Source organism: Camelus ferus, chromosome 26 (assembly GCF_009834535.1).
Source record: "Camelus ferus isolate YT-003-E chromosome 26, BCGSAC_Cfer_1.0, whole genome shotgun sequence".
NCBI lineage: Eukaryota > Metazoa > Chordata > Mammalia > Artiodactyla > Camelidae > Camelus > Camelus ferus.
In genome coordinates, this window is record NC_045721.1 from 2,557,019 (window position 1) to 2,583,351 (window position 26,333).

Here is a 26,333-nt window from a genome sequence, read left to right on the forward strand (position 1 = left end):
CTTTTGCTTTCTTCATAAGCGTATTACAATCCTAACTGCTTGCACGTCTGATTCATGCTGTTTGGAGACAGTAATCAATCAAGCCTGGGGAAAGTTGTTTCCCCCTCAACCCCCGGGAAACATTTGCTGAGCTAAACAGAACCCCTTTTAATCTCAAAGTTCTGGGACACCTGCCTCTGGGACCTCTGGGTCAAGGACACCAGCCTTCCCAGCCGTTCCCCTGCCTCACCCCTGTGCCTGCGCACAGGCACCCAGCGAGAGAAGGCACTGCCTCCCGCTCCTCCCGAAATCCTGCTCAGGCCTCGTCAAAAGATGAGATTTGGAGTTTGAAGGAGGAGAAGGGCTGAAGGTGAATTGCCCAGATTCCTGAGGGCAATTTGGGTTACGTCTTGCCCTCTGCAGATGCGCATGCGTGCTCGAGCATGTTGTGCGTGCGTGCGTGCGTGCGTGCGTGTGTGTGTGTGTGTTTAGGTGGGGAGATCTCAAGGCTATTTCGCTTCCTCCATCATAAAGAAATCAAAAGCCATAGACGCTCCCTTCCCCTTTTTATTCCTGGTCAGCAAGGGCCTTCTTGTATATGCTGAGTTAAACAAAGAAACAGAACTATAATTTTGCGGGGGGACTATTCATGACACTTGCAATTCCTCCCCTACCAAATCACAAACTTTCCAGGGATGAGCAAGGAGAAAGAAATTAAGACCTGGACTCTCGAGAGCCATGGCGTCCTGCCTGTCAGCCCAGAAGCCTCCAACAGGCGGACACAGCCCTCCCACTTGTGGCTTCCAGGGTTGGACGGACCTGTCCTGAGTTGGGCAGGGGTGAAGGTTCTGAATGGCCATTTCCTGATGGCAGCAATCAAAGAGGGGATTAGGGCCTGAAATCACACTTCTGGCAACCCCTCCTGCTTCTCAGCCACCCCTAGGAGTTGAGTCCAGAAATCAGCCAGCCTGAGTCTTTGCCTGCAGCCTGACAGAGGGGACAGGGTTCCAGTAGAAGATGAACTGAAATCACGTACGTCGTGTACAACGGTGTGGGCGTTTACACACTCGTGTGTTCACACTCTCTCTTCCTTCCTCGCTTTCACGCTGCTAGGAGGGGCAGGGCCAGTTCTAAACAGGTCTTCACAGTGGGACAGGGACAGACACGTCCAAAGTCACAGCTACCCACTTCTGGAAATACTCAAGCCCCGGCAGATCAACGGCCATCAGGAGATTATAGAAGGGCTCGTGTGTGACCAGATATGTTTCCCTGCAAAATGCTTAAGGTTCTGGGCTCTGGGACTGGGGGCTGGATTCAGCAGATGTGTTTCTTTGGGGGCAGAACAGTGCTTTTATAGAAACTTCAGCTGACTCGTGGGCGGGGGAAGCCTGCTCCCCACCACTTCCTGGAACTTCTGCATACCTGAGCCCCACATCAGCCATCACCTGTGCGGCCCCTGAAGGCATCTGGGTCTATATGTCCCGCTCTGAAGGCCTGATCCTCTAAGACATGGTCCATGCACCGGCTGCAGTGGCCTCACCTGGGAACTTGGTAGAAAGGCAGACTCTCAGGCCCCAGCTCCGCCCTCCCGAATCAGAATCTGGATTTTAACAAGGTCCCCAGCTGGTTCCCCAGCACAGAGCCTGGTCCAAATTAGGTGCGCAATACAAAAAAAAAAAAAAAAAAAAGAGGTTGGCTGGCTAGAGAGAGGTGTAGGAGGATTCATAGCATTTGAGATCATGTAAAACACAGCCAGCACCCAACTAGAGCAAAATAAGAGACCACTCTGAGGACCAGAAACTCGCTGCACACCTTGCTCTCCCAGGCAAGGCCACAGCCACCTTAGAGGCAAGATTAGACTCAGAGAGGCCCAGAGCCGAGACGCAGAGCAGGGTCTTCCAGCAAAGGAGAAGGAGGAATTTCACCAGTACAGCCCTCTGTGGGCATTGGGTGATGAGAGAGAAAAACGCAGTCAGCGGTCTTTGAGGTCATCACTGTGGCTTGTGCTTCTAATGATGTCCCAGAGCCATCAGAAGACTGCGCTGTGTCCTGTGTCTTCTGTAGACAGTGGCTAGAAGAGCAGAATATCACTAAGGGATTTTTCACTGGGAACTGTTTGGCTTCAAACAATTCACTCCTGGATGATGCTCGTACAAAATGGTACCAAATAAAAATCCCGCTGCTCTGATCATTGGGTCAGGTCACCGCCACCCGGTTCAGGTTGGGTGGGAGTTTATGGAGGGATCTGATACGAACCTGTAACTGTGGTGGGAAGGATTCGCACTGTCCAGGAGGCAGAAGCCATGGGAACAAGGCAAAGGGATGCCCTGGGGTCACCTTGTCCCCAGGACCTTGCCCACCAGGCCAGGATGCCAAAGAGGCGTTTTTTTGTTCCCTATAATGCAGGAGGCCAGGGTGCAGGGAAGATGCCAGCACCTCAGAAAGGGGCTCCTTTAAATGCATTACTCGCATTCACGCATTTGTATTCCAACAGCCATATAAGATGTAGCATCCCTATTTCCCAGATGAGGAAGTTGAAGCAATCAAATGAACCAACGTACCTCAGGTCCATGGAGAGCAGTGTTCAACTCCAGCGTCTGTGCTCTGTCTTCTCACTGCTCCTGCAATGACCACGTCTACCACCATTCCTGCTGAAACTACCCGCTAATGTTTATGAAATAGTCAGTGTCCTGCACTGTTCGAGGGGCTTTGTCTATCTCATTTAATTTGCAACAAACCCACACAAAAGAAGCACTATTATACCCATTTTATAACTGGAGCACAGAGAAGTTAAGTAGCTTGCCTTAGGTCACACAGCTTAACCCAGACAGACTGACTCTGGAGCTCCCACTCTTAACCATCATGAAAGGAAAAGAGAGAAGGCCCTTAGAATTAAGTCTGAGCTTCAAACTATTTAAAGAGGAACTTACAATTGTATGTGTTATTAATTAAAATCCATGTACTCAGCAAGTGAAGTCTGATTTTTGCCTGGGCTGTGCTGGTTGCTGAGGATACGGACAAGCCCTCTAGGTTCCTGATGCTCACAGTCTAGAAGATGGAGGCCAGCTTCCAGGAAAAACAGGGCAGGCCGTGCTCTCAGTGCTATGAGGAATGTTTTCACAGGGACCAGAGGGACCAATGGGAGGCAGTGGTTAAGAATAAGAGAGAATTTAATTAATGACAACGTACAAAAAAAACACAGGGGCAATTCACAATTGAACCACACGACATGTGTCATCAAAAGCATCACATCCTTTAACATGTAAGGACACTAGAATAAAGGGAGCTCCCAGCAGCGGGAATCATGGTGTGTCCCACCTAAAATTCAGGATTTATATAGTTTGAATGAAAAGCAGTGACCAAATCCTCATTTTCAACAATAATACTGTACTCATGGTGGAATTCTAGACACTTCCTTGTACATTATTTCATTTGATAGACTGGCCATCAGGTTTTATCCCCGATCTGCATATGGGGAAACTGAGGTTTGGGATGCTGAGAAGACCTACCCAAGGTCAAAACTCCTTGTCCTCTCACTCTAAGTCCAGAGCTGTGTCAGTTCCCAGTGTTGAGGACCTGAGAGTGACAGAGGACACGAGAGGCCTGGGTGAGGTCCCCTCACCAAGTACGTTGCAGTGCACGAACATCATTTTTCTTGGTGTGGTTTCTGCGGCTTTATCATCACTGACCAGTGTCCCTGGATGGAGCAGATACTCCATAGCCGAGGAAGATGTTCATTTAGGCAGATTTCCCCAAGCTCGCCTCCCCAGGGCCCTTCCAGGATATTCCAACTCAGGGGGTGGGCATGACCCTCGAATGTGCCTGGTTAACAAGGGCCCGGGACACTGGGACAGGGCAGATTTGGCAAATCGTCTCTTAGGATCCCAACTCGATTTAAACCCAAGTGTGGGCTCTCCCTGCCCGCTTCGGAGTTGTCCACTGTGACCTACGTTGTGTTCTGCTGCTTCTCCTTCCTGCCCAGGTGACAAAGGTTCGCACAGTCAGGGACGGCAGAAGGGAGGCGAGCAAAGGAGCAAAGGGTCTGGATCATCTTTCCAAAGAAAGAAATGGCAGGACGCTTCGGGTTTCCGGCTGTCACTGGCATCAACCCTGTGGCTGTGACACCTGTAGGGAGGTCTGACACACTCAAACCTCCACGGGCCCTTGGGAGAGATCCTGCTCTAATGAATGTCGGAAGAGGCAGAGGCGCTGGGTTTGCAGTCCAGTACTGCTTTGCCTGGGGCCGCTTCATGCCACGGTGGAAACAGGGCAGAGGGCTCTGTGGCCCAGCTGCGGGGAAACTGTAGAGTCCAGCGCAGTGCCCAGTGAGTGGCAGCCTCCTCCCTGCAAGGAGTGAAGAGGAGCAGCCCGCTTCTGTGGTTTGTTCTCACCTGGCGCTGATCCTCGCGGCCTCTGATAAGGCCACTCTGGTTTTCCACTGGGAACAACCCTCCTGCCAGTTTTGATTGATATAACAAGGTGGACTGACCCCGCCCCCCATTTCCGGGCGCAGATGAGTGACACCATCCTAAGCCAATCAGCAAATGCCACCTCCCCGGTCACGTGATGGATTGGCTCAGGGATGGACCGGTGGCTCACTCCCAGCCAATGAGCGAAGGACCAGGTTATTCTGGGGAGCCCCCCTTCCTTCTCTACCTGCAGCCCCTTGGGGCCGCTGCGCGGGGCCCTCCGCCCCAGAAGGGAGCCAACCCAGGGGAAGGTGGCTCCGAGAGCCGGGGAGAGCGGGATTGAGTTGGTGACGTTGGTTCAGCCAAGCCTCATCTGCTTCCCCCACCCCTGAGCCTTTTCAGGAGACAAGACATACCCTTTTGTCTTGAACTCTGGTTGAGTTGGGTTTCTGCAATTTATAGTTGAAAGAACACTAATAGAAAGAACTTTTTTTTCTCTTTGAACCCTGTTGTTTGCTTACAGGCTGACCCTGCCAGGGAGACTATGGGGACATGGGGACAGATGGACGAAGAGGAGCTGCCCTGGGTTCGGATGTCCCAGCCTCCCTTCTCTGAGAGCTGGTCCCACAGTTTTCCCCCCAGCTCTCTTCTCTGGGCTCTGGACCCGTGCTAATGGACCATAATAGTGACCCCAAGGGGCTGGGTTAAACTGGATTAAACCTCCCCTCCACCTCACCCCCGTTTATTAGTTCCTAGCCTTTGACAAATTCCTGATGAGAGCATGGGGCGTGACAAGCAACACTTCAGGTCCTAGGGAGTGGGATGGGGGGGAGGTCTGCCAGCTCAGGCAGCCTTAGAAGAGCTGGCTTGGTCTCTCCACCCCACCCCTAAGACTGAGGAACTTCTCAGGGTACCCTGACAGTTCACGGACTTGGAGGACGGACTCCACCTGGGCAGCCTTCTCTAACATCTGTCTTGGGCTGTTTTGCCGAGAAGAGTCAGCAGTCAGCTCCTTCTGCCCTGTTTAAGCCATACTTAACCTGCAAAATCACAGCACATTGGCTGCTCGGACCCAGTCTTGTTACAGAGTCACTGACAGGCCCTGGAGCCTCCTATCCTCAGGCCACAGGACATCCTCAGACATCCTGTTGCTTTTCCGCCAGCTGCCCCATCACAGAAGCCTCTGTCTGACCCCTCCGATACTGCCTGTCACTCTTCAGAGCAGTGAACCACAGACTGTCCCCAGCCTGGACAACAGCCTTGGGTGCGGGTGGGGCCAGGACCCAGTTCACACAGATGGGAAGTGAGCTTCCAGGGACAGGCGGGGGTGGGGCGGGCTGACCTCCGGACCCCAGCGTGCAGGTCTGGTGAGAAGCTCTCCTTGTCAGTCATCACCCCCTGGGGCAGGGCACGTTCTTTACCCACTAATTCTTTCCTCCTGCTTCTTCCAGGAGGAAGGCATGGCCATTGGAAGTGCTGGTGAGGGGGCTGGATTCCCCCCCACCATGGAGAGCAGCCCCACAGCCAACCCGGAAGGCTCACATTCAGATCCCCTCATTAGGCCTCTCTTAGGGGGCAAACACACACCATTAATCTTGGTAAAGTGAGTGAAAGCACATTCACCTGTCCAAGCAAGAGAATTAATGCTGTGTCAATAGGAAATTCATGTTTACCTCTGGCCTTGACATCTTCCCTTTGCTCCAAAAAGCCCAGGGCGGACCAGTGGTCAGAAGAGAAAAACCAAACCACGCAGCCCAGGTGCTGGCCTCAGACAAGGCAGGTGGTGACAGCAGGGCCTCGGGTCAGAGAATGCTCCTGGCACTGTGGGCCTTGCCACTGTGTGTGGTGATGGACAGATACTCCCTGAGAATCCCACAAAGCAGGCATTCTGCCTTTTTCTCAGCTAAAGAAGACACTACAGTGCAGAAAAATGCAATAGGTTGGCCCCAAGGCCACACACAAGGAGCAGGTGGATTTGAACCCGGGTCTGACTCCAAAGCCAGTCTGTCCCCCATAAACCTCACACACACTCTTTTGTATTAGGCAGGATCAAGCACAGCACGTGAAGTCAAGTGTAAAGACAGGAAGGCTCTGAGAAGGCCCTTCTGGGCCATTTTCCACCCCCCTACCCCCCCAGGAATGCCTGACCGAGGGAGGGTCAGGGAGAGGCCAGGCTGGCCGCTAACTTGAGTACCTGTGTGCCCCAGGAAAAGAAACCAAACAGGCCGATAAGATCTCTCGTTGCCAGAGCAAAGCACCAATTAAACACGAGGCAGATGTGAGCAAATAAAGCTTCAGGCGTCCAGAGAGAAAATCAATATGAGATTATATGCCCGAGTCCAATCATATACCAATTAATAAGAGCGGGTGGGGCTGGAGGCTGGGGGAAGTAAGTCCACCGGCCAGCAGGCAGGGGCTGACCGTGCCTGCCCCCCACTCTCAGGTGGGGACTGCGGGCCCCAGTTCTAGAAGGCTGTGCCTGAGGTCTCCGGGGGGCACCCATGTGAACGGTAAGGCTTAGGGAGAGGGGGATAAAAAGGGCTTCTCATCAGCTGGGAGCAGGGGGAGGAGGGCAGGGTGGGCGAGAGATGCTCCAGAGGGTGGTCCCCAGTGGAAGGGAACTGACCAGTCAGACCACGCAGACGGGCTGCTTGATGCTTAACTTGCCACAGAAAAATAAAGGGTTTGCTTGCTTAACTTGCCACAGAAAAATAAAGGGTTTGCTTTTGGAAAGTGATCGGAAAAAATGGCAAAAAAAAAAAAAAAAAAAAGGGAATACCGGAAAACCAATTTCTACCCTGAAGAAGTGATATTGATGCCCCTGGTTATTCTGTCTGTGCTGTATTTAATTCAGAAAGTACAGCCAAGCAGTTAATAATTTTCAAGAGAGGTGATAAAAGTCCAGCGGCAAGAGTTTGCCGCACCGGACCTGGTGACTGTGGGGGTGGGGCTTGTCCAGAACATTCCATGGACGGACTTCAGGCACCTCGCGGGGGTGCCAGGGACAGGACAATGTGACACGCAGCCACCTGCCAACAGACAGAGTTGACCAAGTTTAGCAGCCCCTCTGCCCCAGAGAGGTGGCTTTGGCATCAGTCAGGACAAGTTAAAAGGGCTGACATGCTGGGCAAAGGAAGTTTGGCTGTGGGCTGGATGCCTGGTCCGTTACAGATGGTGAAGTCCTGCCCATGGGGGGTCGGGAGGGCTGTGCAGAGTCAGTGCCCCTTCCACAAAAATTCCCAATGCTCTTGGGGAGAAGAGACCTGATGTGGTGTGGGAAGCGGAGAACAAAAGTAGAAGGAAAGATGCCAGCTGGTGATGATAAGAGCACCTGCTTCGGTTTTTCTTAGACAGGAAGCCCCCCTGCACCCCAAATACTCCTGGACACAAGCCCCCGAGGCAGAGGCCCCTTGCTAGTGGGAGTTCTTTGGGCCCGGGACTGTTGCACGCCCAAGAAGAACGAAATTTGCTCGCCGAATATTTTTTAGACATTTTGCAAGATGCACGGCCTCCCTGACAATTTTTAATGTACTAACTGCCTGGTCCAGTGAGCTGATTAATTGGTGCTGGAGAGATCAATACAAAACAGAAAATTAAAACAATTTTAAAGTGATTAAGTAGTTTAACACCTGTCTCCCGTCACGTCAGCGCAGGAAGAAAAATAAAGCAGGTGTCGAAGGGGCTCCTGAAGCCAGAGAAAACAGCGCCTGCCTCAGAGAAATGACGGATCACGGCGGGTGGATCAATCCGAGCGCTCGCAGCCCGGCCAGAGCCCCGAGCGGGGCCGCCGCCGCCGCCGGAACCAGGCGCCCCAAGAGCGCGGCGCCCCGGCCCTCCTGCGGAGCCGCTCCTCCGCTAGGGATGAGCAGTGTCCATCCAGACCACCGAAACAGGGCGAGAGGGGACAAAAGGGAGCGGATTGTCCTAAGGCAGCATCAGATGGGAAGGCACCAGTCACCTCTCGGGCTGAGTCTGCAGTAGGTAGAGGGTCACGTGCAATGAAAGCGCAGTTTGGGACCCCCCGGGGGTGGGGTGGGTCACAGCTCTCTGGGATCACCGGGTCCCCCATCTGGAGGCTTCGGGTCTCCACCCTCACTCCCAAGGGAGACAGTCTACCAGCGTCCTCCATCCCCTGAGTCCTCCTGCATGTCTGTATCTCCATGTGTCACGGATGCCCGCAGGGGGCTGGCCAAGATGCCCCTCTGATGCCCTCTGACTCCTTGTGCGGAACTCCTTCCCCAACAGCTGTAACCAAGCTACACAGCAGGAGTCACTCCTCTCCTGTAGTTCATGTACTCAAGTCACCGGAAGTGGATTCAAGGGATGTGGGAAAACCTCGGCTGAGTCTTCTCCAGTTTCCCTATCAAAGTCCTAAGGGCGGAGTGGGACGAACAAGGACAGGGGAAGGGATGTGCGGGAGAATGAACAAAGGCTAGAGGTGAACCCAGGGGGAAGCATGTCTCATGTCTCCCGTTTCACCTTGAAAATGAACTTGAACTGTGCACATGTAAAGTACACAGTATGCTTACTGTTTCTCATGTTCTAGAAAGCTGTTTGCCTCTTCCCTGCCGGGGCTCACCTCCATGCCACCCTGGGGGTGGGTGGGGCCAAGCCTTAGAGGGCAGCTGGGCCCCTTGGCCACCCTCCTGCCCTTGGAGACCCGCCTTAATACTCAGTGTCCTCAGTACTTAGTACGCTCCCTTTTCCCGTCTACCTTCAGGGTCCCTGAGGCCCCAGCTGCCACCCTCAAGACCAGGACAGAAGAGGAACTCAAGACAGAGAAGACTTGCAGCAGGTTTAAAACATTAAATTTTAGAAACATTTAAAAACGTGATTTACATTGTCTAGCACAGGGAACTATATTCAACATCTTGTAATAGCCTATAATGAAAAGAACGTGAAAAGGAATAAATGTAACTGAATCACCGTGCTGTTCACTAGAAATTAACACAACATCGTAAACTGACTCTACTTCAGTAAAAAAAAAAGGTTTTAAAAATGCGATTTAAATATTTGATAACACGTAAAAACATTAAAGCTCTGGCCGAACTAGCCAGTCCTGCTTCGGAAGCCCATCCTGTTAACACCTGTCACACTGGGTGTGACTGGAAAACGGGACCAGCAGTGGCCTGGACCACAGTGGGGTCAGGGAGACGGAGTCCAGCCACCAGTTTTAATGAGATCATTTCTGATTCTTATACTTCCCTCCAGGCTGGGAATTCTGGTTCAGTACTCGGTGGTTGGGTCTCTCTATATACAAGTCGGTTTGGGGCCCTGTTAGTCTCCAGGAAAACTTGTCAAACCCTTTACAGCAAATCAGATCCTTTACAGCAAATTTTCTGCCAATGACAATCTCACAGAAAAGATTCCAATCTTCAGCTATTGGCCCACTTTCTAAAGTCATCCATACAGCTAAAGCTCCACGTAAAATATGAACCATCTCTTGGCATTTTCTGCCACCAGATGTGACTGTGGTGATTTGGCCGGGAAGGAAGTTAAGAGGTCCCAGCCGTCCAATTTTTCTCAAGGATTCCGGACATCTGTTTGTTGGGGCTGCCCACTCCAGGGGGCACCTCTCAGCCGAGGAGGGCTGGCCGGCGGGCTGTGTGCAGCTCAGGGGTCTGGGCTGCCCGGCACGCAATCGCGGGGGCCCAGCCCGGCACCTCACCACTCTCGGAAGCAAACACGGAGTTCTTGACTGGGCGACCCCAGACCCGTGGCTGCTCCCTGCAGAGTGAGCCTCAGGCTGATGGAGATAAAGTTTCCTTGGGCCCAAGTTCCAAACTCGGCTGTTTTGTTTCTGTTAAAATGCAATTGTTTTTCTCCGGAGTGTGTGGTGACTGCTCAGCGTCAGGAAGATGTATGAAAACCTCCACTTCAATTCAGCATCCCTTTTCTCCCAGACAAACACGGTCGGATTTTAATAAATCAAAGAGCCACACTGTTTAATAAAAATTTATTGACTTACAAGTGATTATTTATCAAAAGACCATTAATAGCAGGTACCGAAATGATGTGTTACTGGGTGGTGCTGAGAGACTAATAGGAAATCAATGCTGCTGGCCGGCCGGGATGCATATAAGCAGCCCAGCCCCCAACAGCCAGCGCAATTTCACCCGCAAAATACACCAGACGCTACCCCTGGTGCGATGAAAAGTTCCCCCTTTTTATTTATCGTTTACAAATGAAATGATCAATACTTTTAATCTAGAGCAAAATTTATTAACTTTCCCCTCGGAGAGAGATGTATTGACTGGCGGGGAGAGGGGTGTGGGTGCGGTGGAAGATGGATGGCTGGATGGTCGTGTCTTCACCTGTCCGAGAGTCAGTGTTTGTGTGTGCAGCCGCCCTCCCAGGCAAGCGGCCCAGACGCCCAGGGTGCACGGGACCGGCGACACTGTGGACTCTTGTCATCAGGGACCGCGAGGAAGCACCCTCCCGCAGACCGTTGAGGTTTTGGTCAATTCCAGGAAGGAGACAGCAGGGGTCACAGACCCAGAAGACGTCTGCAGGGCAGCAGGGCTAGTGCATGCTGTTGGTAAGATGCTACTGGGAAGGGCTGAGCTGGGATGGTACCCCGAGGGCTCTCAGCACTGCCGAGATCACGTCCTATGGGGCTTCCCGCATCAGGGGGATTTTAACAGCCTTTTCAAGAAGTTCCTTCTCCAACTAACTCAGTAGAAAAAGAAATCTCACGTTTGAGTGGAAGAAATCTTTCCAAGATTCACAATCAAATGCACCCAGACCCTCCACCACCTCAAGCCCCGGGGACTCTCCTTTGCACGTGAGACGCCCTCCAGAGGAGCCGAGTTTTACCAGCCCAGTGCTCTGCAGGGAGCAAATGGATTCAAACCAACTTATTTCTGGACCCAAGATGACTAGGTCTTAAAGCCAAAGTTTGAAACTGTGGGTTTAAACATTACAGGAAAGTCAGACGTGGAAAGGGCTCCTCTAGCCCGAGTCCTCAGTCAAGGATCAGGAAACAGACACAGAGAAATACAGTCGAAACAGCAAACGAGAAACAGGTTTGGTGGTGGGATTAGGCCCTGGCCAGTGCGCATCCCACGAGTTAATGCCACGTGGTTTTATTCCAGGACCGTCCTCACTGCTGCTGGGGCCCCAAGGGGGCATTTTGCACATTGCACCGCCTTACAAGTTGCTCTGTTGTTATTCCTAAGAGTCGCGAGGTTTTAACACCCAAGACCAACTCAGTTATCCCAAACCGATTACGAACAACTTGGGGCCTGTAGTTAGAGAGGATGGAGCAGTCTGACGAGTCCGTGTGCTTGTAACAAGCACTAAATAAAAATTTTACAGGTTTCCTTTTATACGGGTGTAATTCACATTCCTTCTCAGTTGGTGAGAGTAAAATAATCACTGCTTAGTCTCCACACGGATTTCTTTACATAGCACTGATTCTAAACCAGGTTCTTGCAATATTCTGTGTCATCAGCAACACGGATCTGCTGACGAGCACGAGAAAGCAAAAACCGTTTAGAAGGACCTATGAGAACCATGAAATAAACTATCTGGCACAGAGCATTTTTTAAAAGGGAACTTTCAAAAAGGGAACTTGATCTTCAAGACCAATTTTTAAAGATCATTTCAGATAGCTTTTAAACACTGTAAACATCACTGCCTATAAAAGGCTGAAAATCACTGTTTATTCCTGCGCATTTTGCAAAACAGTTCACAAGAGGCTGTTCTTATCGCCGTGATAGTGTTTTCGTTTAAGAGAAACAGAATCTCCGGCAGGTTGGCATGGGGCGGGTGGGAGAAGTGGGCAGCTGTGCAGGGAGGTAAGGGAACAGGCGGGCAGTTGGGGTGAGCGACTAAGGTCAGGGGAGGTACCACGCTGTTGGTTTGGGGGCCTCAGGAGCCGGGGTTTACTTCCATCACCCCGCAGAGGGTGGCTTGGAGAGGTGACACTTCCCATGGGTGGTCCAAATCCTGACAGCTGTGGTGACCACCAAGAGGGAGCAGGAATGGGGCGAGGAGGGATGGACAGACAGGTAAGTTGTGGGAGAGGCAGCTCTCTCTCCGAGGGGTCTGAAATAGGCAGAGCCTGGAAGTAGTCACCAGGGATGGAGCCTGGCTTTGGACCTGAGCTGGGCAGGCGCAGGCGGCCGGCAGCGCCCCTCTGGCTGTGTGGAGCCCTGGGTGCACAAACACCCACCTGCCGGGCCCGCCGCCCTCACAGCCCTCCACTGTCACAGCCCTCCACTGTCACACCCCTCTGCTCCTGCCCTGCCCCTATCTCCTCGCTCCCCATCCTTACACCCAGACCACCCCCTACCTTTACTCACACCCCTCCAATCCAGCAGCTCCCATCAGTGGCGAAATCCACAGCTCATCCTTACTGAAAATCCCAAATCAACCAGACATGCAGACATCCAACAGGAGCGGTGTCCTTTCTTCCCAACAAGACCGGTCCTTGATCCAGAAACCAAGTGGGCTCCCAGTCCTGCCAGCAAAGAACCTTAACTCTGATCGTAACGTGTGGCTCCGGAATGCCTCCGGGGCAGAGAGAGCGAAGGGAAAACCCCCTCGATTCAGTCACCATTGAAGACAATTTTATTTACTCACAAAAACAAATCCGAAGCCCCGCGAGTGGCTCCGAGCTCAGACCCCGTCCCGCCGCCTCTCAGACCTGCATGTGTTCACACTGAGCTCGACGGCGTAGCACGTGAAGCCCCACAACAACCCTGTGAGGTAGGTGTCCCCCCTCCCCTCCCGCCCGGGTACCGGGTCAGGGCTGCCCCGGAGTCGGCGCCAGACCGCGGCCCCCCGCCCCGCCCGAGCCCTGGGTGCCCGCCGGGGCGGCGGCACAGACCGGAGACCTTCACCCGGCCTGGAGCTCCGGCAGACGGCAGTTGTCTTTTTATCAAGGCCGGGGCCGCCATCCCCAGAGGTCCCCGCACGTGGGTTCAGTCACAGACGAGCATCTCCCGTCCTGGCGCGGGGACGGCCACCTGCCCAGCACTCAGGCGGCACGGGCACAGGGGAGAGGGGACTTTAATGGCATTCCTCCCACGGACACAGCGTAAAAGGAACAGGAAGGCATCTCGTCCTGGGCAGCGGCCACCAGCAGCGTCCCCCTCAGATGGCAGCTGGTGGAGCCCGGGCGCTTGGAGGGAGTTGAGTCCCGGGTCCAGGAAGGGGAGGCGCGGGCTCAGGACCGGCTCCTGTCCTCCTGGTTCCCGACGATCATCTTGCTGTACAGCTTCTGCTGCTCCTCCTTGAACGTGTCCTTCACCTTCTCCCGCTTCAGACCGCCGTCCCTGACGGGAGGAAGAGAGGGGCCTCACGTAAGGGCAGAGAAGCCTTCCCGTCGCCCCGCACCACAGGAGAAGCCGGCCCGAGACAAGGACTTAACTCAGCGGACCTCCGTCCCGTGAGCTTGGACATCCCCTGCCACCAGACAGCCCCTGCACCAGGTGTCCCCAGGACACCTGCTACGGCCTTTAAGATCCCCAGCAAAGGCCTCCTTTCGAGGGCAGCCGCTCTGTCTTCATTAGGCCTCACCGACAGGGAACATGGGGCAGCATTTAACAGTCAGGCTCTAGAAGTCGGTGAGACCTGGGTTCTAGCTCTGGCTTGAGTTTATATGAAAGACAGTTACTTAACCTCTGCAGGCTCGGGGTCTCATCTGAAAAGGATGGAGTAACGATCTGCACACTCAAGGAGTTACTCTGAGGATGAAATGAGATTATCCCAAGAGCAACAGAGCACTGTGTCTGGCAGAGTATGTGCCCAGTACACGTGAGCCTTTTTCAAAAGGTAATCCAGGGCCAAAGTATTCCCGAAGAATTCGAGTGTCAGTTTAAACGACCAGTCAGTCGCCCCGCAGAGCTGACCCCTGCACTTAAACCTGAGGGCCCTGGGAGGGTGGATTCGTTTCCTGACGCGGTGTTCATCCCATCAGCCTCCTGCTACCTGGAGTGTAACTACCCCACATCACACTCCAGGAGAAAGGTCTGCAAACTCCCGCCCAGAGCCGAACCCGCCCGACACCTGCTTCTGGGAGCGGAGGCTCCCTGGCGCACAGACCTGCTCGCGCCCACGCGTGTCACTGGTGCTTTCATGCCACAACGGCAGAGCTGAATGGCAACAGAGGAAGTTTGCTAACTCCTGCTCTGGGAGGTAACAAGCTAAATGCAAAAAATGAGACCGGCCTTTCTAAGGATGGCCCAGTTTTGCCCAAGCCCCGAGATCAGAGAAGTCAGTGCTCCTACAAGGTGTCCAGGTCCCGTGCCGACAGGGACAGGGCTGTCGGGGTGCTCTGGTGAGCTGTCCCTGGGAAGGGACACAGAATCAGCTGCTTCGCCCAAGCATCCCGGGCACCTGAGAGTCCACTGCTGACTCTCCGGGGCTGGTGAGCTCTGCTCTCTGCACCAGGGAGAGCAGGACTCTTCGTAAATGGGGTCAACCATTCAGCACCTGCTTCAGAACTTCGCATCCTGCTCGACTCAGGGATCAAACCCGGCTCTGACTCACCACAGCAGGTCCACGAGTCCTCCCTGCCTGGCGATGGCGGACTTCACCCTGTTTGCAAACTGGACGGCATCTTCCTCTGCCTGGAGGAAGGAACGGAGGACAGCACTCAGCCCAGGCCCCGGTCTCCGAGGCGAAGGAAGACCCCCGTGTGGTGTGGGTACTGACCTCTCTGGTCATGGGAGGCAGGTACCACACGCTGCAGACGATGGCCCAGCTAGTCATCATTCTCAGCAGGTACGTCACCATCCCGTACTTGCTGCTGTTCCAGAAGGCATCACCGAACTGAGGGTCGTACTGCAAGACAACGGGAAGCCGGGCGGTAAGAAGTCAGTAGTTCTAGCCACGTGTGGGGGTCAACGGCAGCATCTCTGAAAGTGCCACCAGGGGTGGGATCAGCCCCAGAACACTGCGCCCAGACCCCTACATGGACGCTGTCCATCCCTGGGCGGTTCTGAGGCTCCAGTAACATGAACATCCCGGAATGACCAAGGTCCTGCTGCAGGTCGCTAGGGAGGACTAACAGCCTTCCCCAATGTCCTCCAGTCTCTGATGAGTCACGCCTTACACACTCAGGGGTGTCTACAATCTAGCATTTATGTTTTCAGGCACATCTGCGAACAGAGGGGTGAGGATCACATACCCCACACATCCACCCCAAGATGCAATAATTACCAACACTCCCCCACACCTGCTGCATCAGCCCCGGGTCTCAAAAACCACCTCCAATATCCCCCGCGAGCACTCATCAATTCTTCTCCAGGTGCCGCCCCCAAACAGAGACATTTCCTTACCTAACTGCCAACTTTTTAATATCATTTCTGGTGCCAGGACCAAGGAGAAAACAAAGCTTTGCTTCTGGAAGGGCACTTCTAATGAAGCTAAGTGTCTGAGTGAGGAGGAGGGTCTGCTCTGATGCAGGGGGCAGCATGCTCAGCGCGTGGCCGCCCGCGACAGCTCAGGCGTCCACCACGAGGGGGCCGCGCCGCCCGCCAAGAGGCACTTTCATTCGCCAGTGACGCTAATGGAGTGAAGGTTGTCCTTCAGTGGCATTTTGTAGGAGACGTGGCCGCAGCTGTGACCCTCATCCTCACCAAACAGGAGAGCAACTGCAGGTAAGCCCGGCGGGGGAGGTGCTGGAGGAAGTTATGTAAGAAGTGACAGAGGGAACAGAGTCCAGGAGGCGAGAGCCCGGAAAGGGTCACGGCTGAACTGTTACTGAGGGGCTGCAGGGTTCTCACCCCAGACATCAGACTGACCGTGACCACAAAGCAAAGACCAAGGACCAGAATGGAAACAGGAGGAGACAGAACTTCCAGAGCTGACCCCGGGGGCCGAGCTGCTGCCAGTGTAGAGAGCGCCCTTTCCCTGGGGACCCTGGGAAGGGACAGCGACCAAGATGCTGGAGCAGGGGTTCCAGTACTCGGGGGGGGGGGGGGGGCGGCGGCTTGGGTTTGAATAGTATTGTTTAGGCCTTTCAAGCTTAAATTTTCTGATTCTCAGAATAAAATTTAGACAATCATGCTTAATTGTAGACCTGACTCCAGAAATGAAGGCATTTAGATTTATTTAATTACAGAAATGCAGACATGAGGGAGGAGAACGAGTTTTAAACAGGAGCTGACGTGTGTGGTGAGAAGACAGTGAGGCTGTATTACACAGCAGGACTGGACGGAAACTCTGATCTCGTGTGTGAGAGGCCTTTGTTTGGGGCTGATTCTCGCCCCTGCTGGGCTGACACCATCGACAGAAAAACAAGGCAAAAGTTCAAAACAGCGATAAATTCCTCAAAATCAGAGAACGGCTTAATTTTGGTGGAAATGTAGTAGGAACTCTAAAACTGCTAAGGTTATCCAAGTCTGGGTACCAACGAAGGCTTCACAAAAACTAGAAAAGTATCTGAGAAGCAGAAGTTTCTCCTCATATGTGAGCTTTACAAACCTGCGAGCAGGACAAATCACGTAAGAGTCACAGGCCGTTTTGTGGGAGGAGTCACCAAGGGCCCGTGCTCTGAACCGGCGGAGAGCAGGGCTCTCAGCGTGGTCCCCGACCAGGGCATCCAAGCACCGAGGGATGGGCCAAAAATGCAAGTTCAGAAACCCTGCGTGTGGGGCCCAGCCACTTGCATTTCCACCATCCCACCGGGGATGCTGACGCAGCTACAGAGAACCGACGCTCTGGAGTGAGTGGTACGGGCTTCCAGGCAGCAGCTGGTTTTTGATAAAAACGCAGGTGAAGCACTCAGCTCCCAGGACGTCACAATGCGGGCTGGCGGGCGTGCGATGCAAACACCGCTCCCCACTCCCACCCCTGCGGCTGACACTGCTACCAGGACGGGGTCTGTGGTCCCGACACATCACCTGGGCAGCCCCGGTCCCTGCTCAGCCCCCCAGCAGCCGCCAGTCACTCGCCACCCCTGCCCGGAGCTCTGCCTGCCTGCTAAAAGCGGGTGGCTGGGAGCATCTGCTGGACCAGGAGGCCACCTCCTCCCCGACTGCGCCAGCGGCGCCGGCAAGGGGAAAACGCAGAAGGCTTTGCAGACAGAGACACTTGCCAAAGTCTGGAGACGAAATGCTAAGCAGAACTCGGACTCAAATTGACTCCCTCTTATCTAGAGCCGAGATTTCCTCTCAGCAGTCAGGATGCACCTGCAGCCCGGCCCCAGGCGGACATGTGGCCCTGGCCCCGTACCCCCATGCTCCCGGCGTCCAGCCCACAGCAGCGACCACAGCGTCCGAAGACGTCTCGTACCTTGATAGCAACAGGGTAAACCGTGGCTCCAATTTCAAAACTTCCCTTTTTGAACATCATCACCGACGTATTATTGATGCAGGTTCCTAAAATGCGGGAGAGCGTAAAATGCTACTTCTTTTGGTCCTTTACCCCAGAGATTGGGACTCTAAGGGTTAACTGTAATAATAAAAATTCTAATGGCTCTTCCAAGCAGAGAAATCTCTGCTCTCCCTAGCTCATGAATGAACACTTAAAAGAGAAAGAAAAATACCATATGGTATCACTTATATGTGGAATCTTAAAAAAAAAAAGGACACTATGAACTCATCTACAAAACAGAAACAGACTTGAAGACATAGTAAACAATCTTACGGTTACTGGGGAAAGGGATAGGAGGGGATAAATTTGGGAGTTTGAGATTTGCAAATGTTGGCCACCATATACAAACATAGATTTAAAAAAAAATTTCTTCTATATAGCACAGGGAACTATGTTCAATATCTTTAATAACATTTAATGGAAAAAAATACAAAAATGAATATATGTATATAGTATATACACGACTGGGACATTGTGCTGTACACCAGAAACTGGCACATTGTAACTGACTATATTTCAATTAAACAAAAAAGGAGAGAGAGAGATGAGGAAATTACAGTCCTGCCTCACCTCCTCTTCCCCCAGGGCCGCTTTCCCTGGGTAACACACCAGCCCCAGTGAAAGGCCAGAGACACACAGCAGACAGAGGAGGTCACGGGAAGGACCCACAGGGAGCTGAGGGAGCCTGTGGGCGATACTACAGGGAGGACTCATGCACTGGGGAAGGTCACACTACAGCACTCTTGCTTCCAATTCTGAGTCTTGAGTTCCAAAGGACCTCACATTCAGTGAAAACAGAAACCCCAACAAAGGGCGAGGGCCTGGGTTCCCACATGACACCAGGGCCACCCCCCGCACGGCCCCCGCACAGAAACTCACCCTCCGGGAAGATGAGGATGGGCAGCTTGCTTTTATCCTGCACGTGCTCAGTCAACCTTCAGGAGAGAAAACAGAATGAGGGGTCAGACAGCCTCACGGCCGTCACCATCAAAATCCATCTACAGTTACCTATCAAGATGGGAGGCTGGGTGTCGTGTTGTATAAAAGCAGGTTAACAGACATGACCCTGTCCTTCATAGAACCACAGTCTAAATCTCATGAAGACAGAACTTACCAGGACAGGGAACCCCAGATGACTATTTCAAACAGCAATTAAGCATTGAACAGAGAGTCTGTGCACAGGCCATGGCTTGGAATTGGGACCACGTAAAGGATGTGCCCACCACAGGGCCTGGCAGAGAGCAGCCTCGATGGACGGTGGCCACGGACCTCCCACAGGTGCGCCAGGCCCCAGAGTCCCCCTGGGACGTGGCAAAGGGACTTCAGTGGTGGGCAGAAGGTAGGCTTTGGGGATTCCTCTCAATTTATGGCAAAGCTCTGGCCATTACCTGCACCAGGCTACCTTCTTTTTTTCAATCCAAGCCTGAAAACCGAGCAGCACTTTCTTCTATTGCCTCAAGTTTATTAAGTGCCTTGATAATGAATTCGTTTTGCAACTTTAAATAGCACTAGAAGTTCATATGTATATATATGTACAAGAAAAAAGTTCTTATGTTGTTCATTACAATGGGTACAAGGAATAAAAAAGATTAAAAACGTTACTAATTTGGTAAATAACGCTACGTTTCAATACTGTTTCTATTCCGTGTTTTAGGAAAAAATTCTTAGTACGAAAGCAGTGCAGGCTCAGCAGAGACGACGTGGGGGCACAGCATCCCCTTCGCAGCGGTCCAGACCCTGTAACCGGCCCAGAGCAGCAGCACCTGCTGTTTACCTCTTGGCCACCAGGTGGCGATCCTTCACCTCCGAGCGCTCGAACCAGACATGCGGGCAGGCCTTCACCATGGCTCTCTGAATCACGCCCATGAGCCCCCCGTGCACCTGTCCCACCTGGTCCGGACAAAGGAGGAAGGGGAGCGATGTCATCCTCACACAGAGCCCCCCGGTCCCACGAGAAAATACCCACCTCTCAGCCCCTAGCATTTTACTGGCAACCATAGGTTTCTCCCTATTCAGAAACCACTCTTAGACTCTGAATTTAAATTCTCCTAATTAGTGAGACCAGAGATGTGGCATTGAAGACACAGTTGAAAACTCTAAGAGGGAACACTGCAGCAGAGTACACCTGGGTCAGAATGCCCTCCCCCAGGGGACTCAGCAGTGGCCCCGAGCCCAGTCCCCACCTCCACCCCTCCTCACCGTCCGCCTGGACCGCCCCCAAATTCCATCACCCTGCTTAGAATATCTGTCCCAAACAAACGAAGGCGACAATCTGGGTGGGGGCCTGTGCTTACCTGTCTACACCCTCAGAAAGAGCTCCCAGCCCTGACCAGCCTCAAGGAAGAAGTCCCACCCGGAGATGACAGAGGGGCCTTACCATGGCGTAATAACCATCACTGGCCAAAATGATGACGTCGATGGGCGACGTGTGATTGGCCACGCAGATGCCGCCGTTTCTGGGCCTGTTCTTCCTGCGTTAAAAGTGCGTGTGAGGCAACGACAATCAGTGTTAATCGGTTCATCAGGAACCCACGCCCGGCTCAGCGGCTTCCCAGCTCCCACGGGATGGCCGCCGCGAGGGCCCGCTGGCCGGCTGCCGTGTTCTGCCAGCGCCATCCCCGCCGGCCTGGGCCAAGCCCCTCACCTGTCGTGGTAGGTGATGATGGCCGTCAGCGCTCGCACGCAGATCCGGTAGCACATCAAGTGAACGTGTTTACTCAGGAACTCCTTAAGCCTGCGGCAGCGGGACAAAGATTCCGGGTTTCAGTTCACACGCACACAGAAGGACAGGAAAACATGCTGAGGCCGACAACCTGACCGTCGCCACCGACAGCCCTTCATGACTGCAAGGTATTTTCACACGTATCGTGTAGGTGGTCAAACTCTGTACTGGCACCTTGACGTCTCTATATACAGGAAGGAACGATGACAACCGTGTGACTGCACCCAAGGTAATGGGGACAGAACTCGCAGCCCTAGAACTTCCAGCACAGGTTAAGTCTCTTAGATTCCTTTCCTTCCCACTTGTCGACACCAAGACGCAGTACAAGGGCCAGAAAGTCAAACCTCCCCACCAGCCCGGCCAGGAGAGAGGTCGACCGGCCCCAGAACTTCCCAGGAGTAAATTTCACTTAAAAATGCAAACAAACAAAAAAGCCCTGCCTACATTTTTCCTCTCACCAATTCAACAGGGTAGAATGCTCAAATTAAACAATGGGCTGGAAAACCTGCTAGCCCTGGACGCTGCAGTCTTGTGGTTTCCCCATTTTGTCTTTAAAATGGGAAGAGCGTGAGGGCTGGAGAGCACGCAGAACACAGAGAGACCACGATCGGTAAAAATAAATGTGGCTTAAATGCTGATGCATTGGTATCGCTGGTTATTATCTCCATCTGAGATGCCAGGTCTGGGCTGTGCCCAAAGAACGGGCCTGGCCTTCAAGATCGGAGCCTCCCGCCAACACCCTTCCCCGCCCCCGCCGACTGGGACCCCGCACTCTGCTCACCTCCCGTTGGGCAGGTATCCCACCATGGTCGTGCCCACCACCAGGAGGCTAATCCCCGTGAAAGCAAGAGCTATCCTGTAATGAGAAGACAAAGTTAGAACCCAGCAGACTTATCCCTGCACCAAGCACAGAGCTGACCGTGTGAAAATGACGGTGGGCATCTCGGAAACCGGCCCCAGCGGCCCCACCTGGACCCAGACAGGAGTTCCGTGGAGAAATGGGAGCAGGCCTGTCAGAACCAGGGATCATTCTGCTTCCAAAATGACAGGACACCACGGCTTTGCCCCCAGGCACTAGGCAGCCAGATGACAGAAAGTCCTCGCCCTGGCTGCGCTACCCTCAGGCACCTGCCGCCCTGCCTTCTCGCCCTCCCCCTGGCTTCACAGCCTGGCCGGGCCCAGCCGCTCTGGGAACCAAGAGGAAGCAGAGCCTAGAGGTACCGGCAGCTGGCAAGACGCACTCAGAAGAGCACAGGGCCCAGAAAAGCTGGGAGATCAATGCGCCTCTGTGCTGGGGAGGAAGCTGCAGACAGCGCCAGCCATGCCCGGAACGGGTGGCCAGCAAGGACACCGTGTTCCTGTCCCTGTGCTTAGTCCATCCAGACAAGCGATCTGCCTTTAAGAAACCCAACTACTTCTGTCTGATACGCAGAGAATCCAAAGGCCTTTGGAGGACAATCCCCAGTGTCCCCTTCCCAGGGTCAGACGCCTGGCCAGGGAGACAGCGGCACCCTCCTCCTTCCTCGCGTAGGAAAACAGGGCAGAGAGGCGGGGGAGGGGTGTCATTCATCAGCCTGGGCGGCAGACGCTCGGTCTTCGGTCCCCGACAGGCCCGGCCCTCACCTGAGCGGCAGGAGGAAGCAGTACCGAATCAGCACTCCCAAGCCCCACAGGACGGTGAGCCGAAGGCTGATGTACTGGAAGTTGTAGTTGGTTCTGCTCAGCAAGTTCCAGGACTCCAACTCCTCCGCTGAGAATCTCTTGGTCACCTCGTCGTCCATGATGGTCTCCATCCCTTTGCGGCAGAAGTAGAAGATGTCGGAGAGCTCGAAGTCCGGGGTGTTGTCCAGGGCCTTGCTGCTGCCGCTGCGGCGAATCTCTTTGATCTCTTCTTCGAGGGAAGTGGGATCTTTGGCGATGATTCCTGCAAGAGAACAGCCCCGTCGAGCGGCACGCGTGTGACAGACACTCAGAGACCTACCTTTCCTCCGGTGCCTAGCAGGGGTGGAAAGAAAAGCAGGCAGGAGGGAATGGATTTCGAAGGGACGTTTGCGGGCAGGGGCGGGGCCCAGCCTTACCATTGGTGTAGGGCTTGTAAAGCTGGTGGTTCTTCTCCTTGGCTCCTCTCTCCATCCGCAAGGTCGCCCACTGGGGGGAAGAGCGACACACCAGGGTGAGGGCGGACTGGCCCGGGGCGCCTCCGCATCCACTCCAGGGCAGCCTCAAGCCCAGGCACCTGCCATCGGACAACAGCCAGGAGAGCAGCCCCTTCCCCTAGAGCAGACCCGACCTCGACAACTTGGACCAAAAGCTGAGTCACCTACGGTAAAGAGCTGGCAACCAAGGAGCTTGGCTATTTCTCGGGCCTAGCGTGTCATGGCCTAAATCTCTCGGTCTCCTGGTTCTTAAGGAACTCACCAGCGAACAGTCCAGGGACGTCGTTCGTTCCTGCCTTCCTACCAAACAGCAGCTAAGTCACCAACAGCAAAATCAAGCATCCTTTAAGCTACCTCCTGATGCCGTCACTTCCCAAACTATTCCAAGAAAGCAACGATTTGAGTTTTCAAGTAAAGGATTTAAATAATACACATGTCTGGACTGTCCATCCACCGTCTGAGTCACCTTTTACCAGGAGATCCACAACCTGACACAAGAAACCCTGGGAATAGCTCAGTGTCAAAAAAAAAAAAAAAAAAAAAAAAGCATTTAAAAAAACGTTTTGGAGATAAAACAAAAGTAGGTTCAAATCTCAAGTCTGACAAGCTATGTCCCTTAAACAACTCATTCCAACACTCTGAACGTTGCTCGTTTCCATCTATAAAATAGGATGGACGGTATTCAGCCTCCTACCTTACCGGGATCAAATGAGACCACGTATGGAATAGCACTTGGGAGACTCCAAACACCCTAACTGCCCTCATTACCACGGAAATCATACAGAGCTCGAAGAGGGGTTCTTCCCGGAGCCTCTGGTCCCTCATTAACATCCTTTTAACTGTATTAACAGCCTCAGAGGCTGGGTCTCTCCCAGGACCAAATAACGGGAGGGGATGACACAGGCTCACCCTGGCCCCGAACACAAGTTATGACCACAGCAGTCGAGGAAATAGAATGGATGTTTGAAAAGGTGTCTTTTCAAACTTCTGCCGCGAGTTACGCAAGGTGGAGAAGAGCCTACCATCCCAGGACGCAGCGAAACCTACAGGGCCCAAGGCAAGTGCTGAGGCTCCGCTGGCAGGGCCCGAACTGTCAGCCAGGTGCCCCTGAGATTAATCGGTGCTCTGACCTCATCTGGAAATGTCTTCAAAGGCCACTGTCTCGGGGACACAGATGGCTCACAGCGTCACCCACTCAAAGCAAGGTCTCAGGCAGGAGAACGCACATAACCCACTTCAGATGTCTAGGCTTTGATGTCTTCTGGCACGGAGGGTGGTTTTCTCTAGAAGAAAACGTAGGCATAACTCCGGCAATGGAAGAAGGCGAATTCCATCTGGGAATTGCACCCTGGGACGAGAAGAGGAGGGGACAAGAGAGCGGGTGGCGTGCCTGGCACACGGACACAGGTCCCTCACTTGGAACTGAGGTTTTTCTATTCGACCAAGACTCTGCATTGGTGCTGCAGGCGCGGTCAGAACCAACACAGCGGGGTTCCCTGCTGGCAGTTCTGATACGAGGCTTGGGCTGTGACGGGCAGGGACGACCTGCCACCTACGACTGTGATTCTGCCTCACGATGGAAAATTCAAGGCCGTGGTTTTCTGTTTTAATTGGAAAGGTACTGGTCAGTGAGAGTCCCCGGACTCTCCGACAAAGCTCTGTCACATACATCCGCCTGCCCTGCCTGCTCTGTACTTCCAGCTTGACTCTGTCACACTTCAGGTACATCACAAAATGCGTCTGTTTAGGGGAACGCCGTCCAAAGTCACCAGAGCAGGGGAGAGGGTGGGGCTGGGAAGGGGCTGCCAGAGCCGGGGCCTCCTGGGAGGGGCGCTGGCGTTAGTGATGCCCGGTGACCAATGGCTTCAAGAAGTATCATGTTCGTTTCTTATGGGTGAGTTTTATTCCATCACATATATACGCTGCATCTTCTTTATCCATTCATCTACTGATGTGCACTTAGGATGCTTCCATTATCTTGGCAATTATAAATAATGTTGCTGTTAATAGTGGGCGTTTATGTATCTCTTTGAATTAACTCTTATTTTGCGGCTGGCTTTATTCCAATAACTATGTAAGTTTAAAAAGCTAAAGCTCTAAACGTCCTTAGAAACAATGAATAGTACATAGATGTAAATTTTTAAAAATATGTGAGTATATTGTATATATGTATTTACATATAATATATTGGATATGTGCACTCAAATTGTGACAATTCTACCTAATAAAACAGAAAAAAAAATGATCGTGTTTGGATATCCCGGGGAAAAGTGAGACTCCCAGGTTCTGGGCTCATTTCCCCACAAGCCGCCTCTCCTTCTCTTGATCTGAGATGCCATTTACCACGCTCTTAGGATCAGTTACTTAATTATTCCCTTTGCAGATTCTCCGGGACGGAGACTCTCCCACACAGAGACTGTTGGGGCACAGAGGATGCTGCACTCTTGGGTAACAGGAGACCCGACACAGCCCTTGGCAGGGGAGGCGCAGGCCCAGCCCTTAGATGTGCGGGTGGGGCGACGGCGCATCCCTGCTGGTTATCCATTCTTCTGTCCCTGAAGGTCAGGAATGAATCACACACTGCCGCCCACGGTGAGAACACACACCGCCCCCAAGCCCCGCGTGCGCCCCTCCCTCCCGCCCTCCTCCTGCGTCCTGGGATCGCTGCCCCCTGGTCCCTCAAGCTTCCTGTCCCCCAAGTCCTCTTGAGCCACCCGGCCACAGCCACGGCCGCCTCTGGGCCAAGCCACGACCTCCGTGCACTCCCCTGTTCAAAAATCCTCAAAGGCTTCTCAATTCCTAAAGACACAACAGGTTTTATAACCTACCTCATTCCCTCCGTGCACCCAAAGGCTTACTCCTTGGAACCAGGTACAGTCTCTAAACAAGACTGCACTTTCTCACCTTTATCCACTGTGCTTCTAGAATGCTTTTTCTTTTTTTAAGATCCAGTTCAAATGCCAAATCTTTCGTGAAATGTTGCCCACGCAGTTCCTGCAGTCACACATAATCTTTGCCTGTGTACCTTAATTGACATCATGTTCTGAATTAGTTAACTTATGCACATATCTGTCTTTCCTTCTAAACTGTAACTACCCGGAGGGACCGGGGCCAGAACCGACTGCACCTACATTCCAGCAGAATCTGAGAGTGTGCCCCGCTCCAAACAGGCAGTCGGGAAGGGCTGCATTCAATCACTCAACTCCCAATATTTCTCTCCATCAAGGTCTCATATGAAAAGATGGGCCTCGAGTGACAACCTCAAGCTGCCTCCTAGCACCCCTTCCGCCGCGACCACATGCTCACCTCCTTGAGCTGGTGCGTTAAGCCCCTCACGGTCACGTGACAATCACCCTTCCTGCTGGGGAGGGAGGGCTACTTGAGAGCGTGACCGCTCTGTCCGCACCCACGTGAAGGAGGCATCGCTACTCCCACGCTCTAGAGAGGGAGGCAGACTGGAGGGTCTGAGGACTTAGGTCAAGTTTCAGAGGTGGTAAGAAAGGTCTAACCCACCACAATCCCACTGCCTGTCCAGTCTCTTCAACTTGCTCACCACCATCGCTGGTTCCCGCCAGTTCCACTGTGGCATTTAATATCATAGTCAGTGACAACTGTCCCGTCTTCTCTAACCGGACCTGATCAACCCCTTCCGCAGCAGGCAAGGAAACTCGGGTCGTTTTTTTTTTTTTTCATCTTTCTCCTTTTTATCCAGGCTTTCTTCTCTCCTCTTCCAAATCATTC

The 26,333-nt window shown here is 53.2% G+C and overlaps 1 protein-coding gene and 1 long non-coding RNA gene across 2 annotated transcripts in view; one reads left to right on the plus strand and one right to left on the minus strand.

Moving 5' to 3' along the window:
• Positions 1 to 6,792: 6,792 nt before the first annotated feature.
• On the plus strand, positions 6,793 to 9,257 carry LOC116660033. The gene is made up of 3 exons (XR_004315386.1): positions 6,793 to 6,898; positions 8,042 to 8,365; positions 9,109 to 9,257. It is a non-coding gene; the product is annotated as an uncharacterized LOC116660033 (long non-coding RNA).
• Positions 9,258 to 12,873: 3,616 nt separating this feature from the next.
• Positions 12,874 to 26,333, minus strand: part of GPAT4 (glycerol-3-phosphate acyltransferase 4) — a 28,257-nt gene continuing 14,797 nt past the window's right edge. Inside the window, exons 3-13 of the mRNA XM_032468805.1 lie at positions 22,515 to 22,584; positions 22,060 to 22,360; positions 21,218 to 21,292; positions 20,359 to 20,448; positions 20,092 to 20,185; positions 19,489 to 19,604; positions 18,594 to 18,649; positions 17,634 to 17,719; positions 15,051 to 15,179; positions 14,886 to 14,965; positions 12,874 to 13,669 (exon numbers count right to left, since the gene is read on the minus strand). Of these exons, the coding sequence (XP_032324696.1) occupies positions 13,561 to 13,669; positions 14,886 to 14,965; positions 15,051 to 15,179; positions 17,634 to 17,719; positions 18,594 to 18,649; positions 19,489 to 19,604; positions 20,092 to 20,185; positions 20,359 to 20,448; positions 21,218 to 21,292; positions 22,060 to 22,360; positions 22,515 to 22,584 (1,206 nt within the window). The 3' untranslated portion in view covers positions 12,874 to 13,560. The remainder of the gene's footprint in view (positions 13,670 to 14,885; positions 14,966 to 15,050; positions 15,180 to 17,633; positions 17,720 to 18,593; positions 18,650 to 19,488; positions 19,605 to 20,091; positions 20,186 to 20,358; positions 20,449 to 21,217; positions 21,293 to 22,059; positions 22,361 to 22,514; positions 22,585 to 26,333) is intronic.